General features: G+C 56.7%; 1 protein-coding gene across 2 annotated transcripts; it reads left to right on the top strand.

Moving 5' to 3' along the window:
- Positions 1-328: 328 nt before the first annotated feature.
- ZNF764 (zinc finger protein 764) lies at positions 329-5,633 on the top strand. 2 transcript variants are annotated; one of them, XM_009250650.4, is made up of 3 exons: positions 329-1,811; positions 1,952-2,065; positions 3,268-5,633. In XM_009250650.4, exons 1-3 carry the CDS (start codon positions 1,307-1,309, stop codon positions 4,179-4,181), a joined length of 1,533 nt encoding a protein of 510 aa, XP_009248925.3. In that variant the 5' UTR covers positions 329-1,306; the 3' UTR covers positions 4,182-5,633. The 2 variants fall into 2 exon arrangements, with proteins under 2 accessions (XP_009248925.3, XP_009248924.3); XM_009250649.4 differs by having other exon boundaries at positions 1,306-1,811; positions 3,265-5,633.
- The last annotated feature ends 976 nt before the right edge of the window (positions 5,634-6,609 follow it).

Here is a 6,609-nt window from a genome sequence, read left to right as displayed (position 1 = left end):
GTCTTGCCAATGCTCCCGGCCAAATAAAGCCCTTCCTTCTTTAACTCGGTGTCTGAGGGGTTTTGTCTGCGGCTCGTCCTGCTACATTTCTTCGTTCCCTGACCCCCCTTCGAGTTGTGAGCCCTTAAAAGGAACAGGAATTGCTCACTCGGGGAGTCGGTTTTTGAGATGTGAGTCTTGCTGATGTTCCCGGCCGAATAAAACCCTTCCTTCTTTAACTCGGTGTCTGAGGGGTTTTGTCTGCGGCTTGTCCTGCTACAACAGGACATGTATGAAGTCACGTGGAGCACAGAATAGGCCATCAGAAAGTGAGAGGGAGGTCTGGGGGAGAGTTGGTGACATTTACTGAGATAAAGACCCTAGGGGAAGCAGATTGGGGCAAGAAAGGGATGAGTTGGGTTTGAGCAGAGGAGCCTTGGGCCATCCGTCCAGCGGCAGGATGTGAGGGGAGCTGAGTGCCCGGCTGTAGCTAGAGGGAGACTGGCAATTGGGAGACGTCCTGTGCAGCACATGGGAGAGGCTCCTAGAAGAGAGGACCCTCTGACTTTCTCAACCTTACCCTACTCTCCCCACTGCCTCCACCATCCAGAAACTTCCAGAATTTCAGGCTCCAACAAGCCTATGATGGAGGAGGTTCTCCTGTATCCACTCCTTTTTCTTTCTTTCTTTCTTTTTTATTTTTCAGACGGAGTTTCACTCTGTCGCCCAGGCTGGAGTGCGGTGGGGCGATCTCGGCTCACTGCAAACTCCGCCTCCCGCGTTCAAGCGATACACCTGCCTCAGCCTCCCCAGTAGCTGGGATTACAGGTACATGCTACCACACCTGGCTGGGTTTTTTTTTTGTTTGTTTTTAGTGGAGACGGGGGTTTCACCATGTTGGTGAGGCTGGTCTCGAACTTCTGACCTCAGTTGTTCCGCCGGCCTCGGCCTCTCAAACTGCTGATTACAAGCGTGAGCCATTGCGCCACGCCCACTCCATTGGTTTTTTACACTCAACATTGGGAAGAGACTGCTGTTGCCCTGTTTCTGAGATAACAAGGACAAAACGAGAGAGTGATGAGCTGGAGCTCGATTATAAAACGGTTCAGAGACGAAAACTAACGCCTGAGTTCAGTAAGGCCGAGAGGCCAGCTCACTCCCGCCAGGCGCTCTTTTGTTCGTGCAAACCGGGGCGGGGCTCTCTGCTGCACCGCCTCTCCCGGCCGGGGCGGAGCTCTGTGCTGCACCGCCTCGCCGGGCCAGGGACTAAACATGCGCAGCTAGTTTTCAAGGCCGGCCTCTGTATTAGTCACCACGGCCATTTTGGATGAGGGTACGGAGAGAACGCGGACTGGAGATACCGGGGGCGTTGTCTTGGGCACCATTGCGTAGGGGCAAAGGTCGAGTACCCGCGCCGCCGCCATTTTTTATGAGGGCATATTCCATTTCTGATTATACACTCGCTGCCATAGGCACCGTTAGTTTCCATGCCCTCTTGTGCGCCCTCGGGGGCCCTAGTGACCTCCCTCCGTCCCTTGGGCCCAGGCCGGGGAGGCTTTCTCGGGCGCAGGAGGTTCCGCAGGCCCAGGCCAGGCCAGGGGAGGCAGCCGATCCGTCGTCGGGGTTGACAGTCCCCATGGCGCCGCCTCTGGCCCCGCTCCCTCCCCGGGACCCAAACGGGGCCGGACCCGAGTGGGGGGAGCCGGGGGCTGTGAGCTTCGCGGACGTGGCCGTGTACTTCTGCCGGGAGGAGTGGGGCTGCTTGCGGCCCGCGCAGAGGGCCCTGTACCGGGACGTGATGCGGGAGACCTACGGCCACCTGAGCGCGCTCGGTGAGAGCCCCACCTGCTGGCCTGAGCCCTGCGCCCCCACAGGCCCTGCCGCGCCTCTGGGAGCTGCGCGTGAAGTTGGGGGCCCCGGGGTCGGGCAGGCGGCCTCCCCGCAGCGTGGGGTTTGCGTTCTTCTCCCCTAGGAATCGGAGGCAACAAGCCAGCTCTCATCTCCTGGGTGGAGGAGGAGGCCGAACTGTGGGATCCGGCTGCCCAGGATCCGGAGGTGGCGAAATGTCAGACAGAAGCGGACCCAGGTGGAGTATCGGGTGCTCAGTCCCATGGGGACTTCTCTGTTCCTGTCCCATCCCGGTACCCTCTGCCACCTCCAGCTACCTGCTTAGCAGTTTCCTCTCTGAACTGCCTTCTCAACTGTGGCCCGGAGGCTGAGCCCCTGCGTGGCTCCCGGATGCAGCCTAGAAAGGAGCTGTGATGGGGGCTCTGGCCTTGCCATACCCGCCTCTGAGTCCTCACCTCTGCGTGGTCACTACACTCTGGGGGCTTTTTTTGGTGTTTTTGTTTTAGAGACAGGGTCTCGCTTTGTTGCCTAGGCTGAGTGCAGTGGCGGCATCATAGCTCACTGTAGCCTGGAACTCCCGGGCTTAAGCAGTCCTCCCGCCTGGGCCTCCAGAGTAGCTAAGACTGTACAGATGCTCGCCACGAAGCCTGGGTAATTTTTTTTTTTTAGACAGAGTTTTACTCCGTTGTCCATGCTGGAGTGCAGTGGCGCCATCTCAGTTCACTGCAACCTCCCACTCCCAGGTTCAAGTAATTCTCCTGCCTCAACCTCCCAAGTAGCTGGGATTACAGGCGCCTGCCACCACGCCTGCTTAATTTTTTTTTTTTTTGAGACAGAGTCTCGCTCTGTCGCGCAGGCTGGAGTGCAGTGGCGCCATCTCGGCTCAGTGCAAGCTCCGCCTCCTTGGTTCACGCCATTCTTCCGCCTCACCCTCCCCAGTAGCTGGGACTTACAGGCGCCAGCCACCACGCCCGGCTAATTTTGTTTTTGTATTTTTAGTAGAGACGGGGTTTCACCATGTTAGCCAGGCTGGTCTCGATCTCCTGACTTTGTGATCCGCCCGCCTCGGCCTCCCAAAGTACTGGCATTACAGGCGTGAGCCACCGCGCCCAGCCAATTTTTTGTATTTTTAGTAGAGACAGGGTTTCACTATGTCGCCCAGGCTGGTCTTTAACTCCTGGGGCTAAGTGATCCGCCTGCCTCGGCCTTCCAAAGTGACCCACTGCGTCTGGCCTAATTGTTTTAAATTGTTTTAAGTTGTTATGGACTGTTCCCTCCCTCCCGGCTCTGTCTGGCTCTGCAGCCGAGGAACAGGTGTCACTCCTCCATCTCCCAGGAGCAGCCGGGGATCCAGCAGGCCTGTCCCTGTCCACGCGGGCTGTGGGATTCAATGACCAGGATGAGCCGAGCCTCAGTTCTCCTCTCTTTATCTCTCAGCAGATTCCAGAAACAAGGAAGAGGAAAGACAAAGGGAAGGGACGGGAGCCCTGGAGAAGCCCGACCCTATGGCCGCCGGGTCTCCTGGGCTGAAGGCTCCCCAAGCCCCCTCGGCCGGGCCCCCTTATGGTTGGAAGCAGCCGTCCAAGGCACCGCACCGGGGACGCCCCTCCCTCTGTGCCCACCCCCCTGTCCCCCGAGCAGACCAGCGTCACGGCTGCTACGTGTGCGGGAAGAGCTTCGCCTGGCGCTCCACACTGGTGGAGCACGTCTACAGCCACACTGGCGAGAAGCCCTTCCACTGCACTGACTGCGGCAAGGGCTTCGGCCACGCTTCCTCCCTGAGCAAACACCGGGCCATCCATCGTGGGGAGCGGCCCCACCGCTGTCCGGAGTGTGGCCGGGCCTTCACGCAGCGTTCGGCGCTGACTTCGCACCTGCGCGTCCACACCGGCGAGAAACCCTATGGCTGTGCCGACTGTGGCCGCCGCTTCAGCCAGAGCTCTGCCCTCTACCAGCACCGGCGCGTGCACAGCGGCGAGACCCCCTTCCCCTGCCCGGACTGCGGCCGCGCCTTCGCGTACCCCTCGGACCTGCGGCGCCACGTGCGCACCCACACCGGCGAGAAGCCCTACCCGTGCCCGGACTGCGGGCGCTGCTTCCGGCAGAGCTCGGAGATGGCAGCCCACAGGCGCACCCACAGCGGCGAGAAGCCCTACCCCTGCCCGCAGTGCGGCCGCCGCTTCGGCCAGAAGTCAGCCGTGGCCAAACACCAATGGGTTCATCGGCCCGGGGCCGGGGGCCACAGGGGCCGGGTCGCCGGGCGTCTGTCTGTGACCCTGACCCCTGGCCGCGGAGACCTGGACCCGCCCGTGGGCTTCCAGCTGTACCCGGAGATATTCCAGGAGTGTGGGTGACGGCCTTAAAAGTGACCATCTAGACATTACGGGAGGCCCGAGATGGGCTCAGGGGCCCGAACCTCTGCGGCGGCCTGCAGGGAGGTCCCAGAATCTACGGCAAGAACTGGCCCTGGGGTGCGGACAGTCTGATCTTGGGCCCTCAGCAGCCTCCTATGCCAGCACCTTGCTCCCCACTGCCCAGGGCTCTCCAAGGCCCCCTTTACTGAGGCAGGGCTGAGTTGAGAACTCGCAGACCTACATAAGGGGAACCAAAAGCTGTTTCTCAGCCCAGAGGTGCTAAGAGGACTGAGGTAGAGGAGAACCTTGTTTTACCCATTGTCTTTTTAAATTTTTTATCATTATTTTTTATTCTTGTGACCCTCCCAGAACACAATACTCATTGTCTTTTTATTTATTTATTTACTTTTGAGACAGCTTCCTGCCCTGTCACCCAGGCTGGAGTGCAGTGGTGTGAACAGGGCTAACTGCAGCCTCAACCTGCTGTGCTCAAGGAATCCTCTCCCCTCAGCCTTCCAAATATCTGAGACTACAGGCAGGCAACACTACGCCCAGCTAATTTTTAAATTTTACGTAGAGATGAGGTTCTTACTGTTGGCCAGGCTGGTCTCAAAATCCTTGGCTGAAGCGATCCTGTCGTCTCGGCTTCCGCAAGTGCTGGGATTACAGGCGTGAGCCACCACCATGCCTGGCTTCCATTGTCTTTTTTTGTGTGTGTGTGATGGGGTTTTGCTCTTGTTGCCCAGGCTGGAGTGCAATAGCGCAATCTCAGCTCACTGCAACTTCTGCCTCCAGAGTTCAAGCAATTCTGCCTCAGCCGCCCAAGTAGCTGGGACTACAGGCACCCACCACCTCCATTGTCTTTTTACTGCCCAAGTTAAAATCCTGTGACTCTACTGGATCTGGCCTGCAGTTGCCATATTTATTCATCTGAGCCTAGGCAGTATTTTTAAGTGATATGAGTTAGTGAAGATTGAAAAGGATATTTTGCAACCAAATACAGGTTTTCTGGTGTTTTTTGAAAAATCCAAAGATTTGGCAACTCGACCTAGGCTCCCACAAAACCACAGTTGTTGGGAGCTGAGCCGGAGCCAGAACTCACCGTTCACTGTGGCCCGGCCACCCATCCCCACCACTCCCATTGGCTCCTGACCAAGCACCACGTGCCATTCATCATGGCTTGCTTTTAGTGTTTTTGGTGTTTATCTTAAAGTACAGCGAAGAAGAAAGGGAAGTATTTCTTAGACCCATGTCTCTGTCCAAACAGGCCTTTCCATCTGGCATTTCCCGCTCATTTATATGACTTGCTGAGTTCCTATGGTCATTTGAGTTTGCAAACAGTGCTCTGTAGCACTCAGGTTTTCTGGAGTTGGAGAGAAAGGATGGCAGGAGAGAAGTAAAAGTTGACTTTATTTTAGATCTTTGCTTGTATTGCATTTTATGGTTTACAAAGTACTGTCTCTTCCATTGACTCATTTCACCTTCATAAGTGCTGAGAGAAACCCCTTGGTTGAAGAGGACAGCCTGGTCAGGAAGAGGCAGTCAGGACTGCCTTTCATCCCAAACCAAGGGGTGTGTACGCCATCAGCCAACAGGCAATTCCTGTTTTTGAATGGGAAGGTTTTGAGAGCTCCCTCCAGTCTTTAGGCTTCCCTGAGACAGCCACATGCCTCAGGCCTTCTTAGCCCTCCTAGACCCTGCCAGGAGGACCTCATCACAGTTTTGAACTGGAAGAGATCTTCACTTTCCTAGGCTTTTACAGTTGGAGACACTGAGGCCAAGGAGGGCTAAGCAGCCTGTCCAGGGTCACACAGAGACCCCAGGGTTCTTAGCTGACTGCTGACTTTACCCATCACTCCTGAGGCCTTCACTGGTATCTCAGCCAGGGTTCTGCAGGCATCTGCCCCTCCCTGTGATAACACCCAGCCCTGACCTGGACGGGGTCAGACTAGCCCAGCATCAGTGAAGCCCACGTACCAGATGAGTTCTGACAAAGTGGCCATGTGACAGACCAGGTCAACTCAGAATCCAGGCAACGAGAAGAGTCCCAAGGCACACAGACCTTGCATTTTTCCTCTGTACCATCATGGGCTGAGTGGGGTAGGCCAGAAACACCTGGTGTTAGATTTGTAGCTAGGGGCGACTACCCATCTGTATCCCCAAGCTCTGCACAGAATCCCCATCCCCATTATCCATCTACCACTAATTCCTTTGTGGGCAGAGTCTAGCCATGGGCAGCCCCTGCCCTGCTCCTGGTTAGAACAACATCTCCCTGAGGAGAGCAAGGGCCTGTGACCTCTGCTGGCCTATGCGGCCTCGCCTGTCATCCAGCTCAGCCCTGTGTCTGGCCTACCCAGGAAGGAAGAAACCAGATTTATCAACCTGGAAGGAGGTAGAAGTTTTGGAGAAAAGACACTTCCGGTGTCAA

This window comes from Pongo abelii, chromosome 18, assembly GCF_028885655.2.
Source record: "Pongo abelii isolate AG06213 chromosome 18, NHGRI_mPonAbe1-v2.0_pri, whole genome shotgun sequence".
Taxonomy (NCBI): domain Eukaryota; kingdom Metazoa; phylum Chordata; class Mammalia; order Primates; family Hominidae; genus Pongo; species Pongo abelii.
This window is presented reverse-complemented; position numbering and strand designations above follow the sequence as displayed.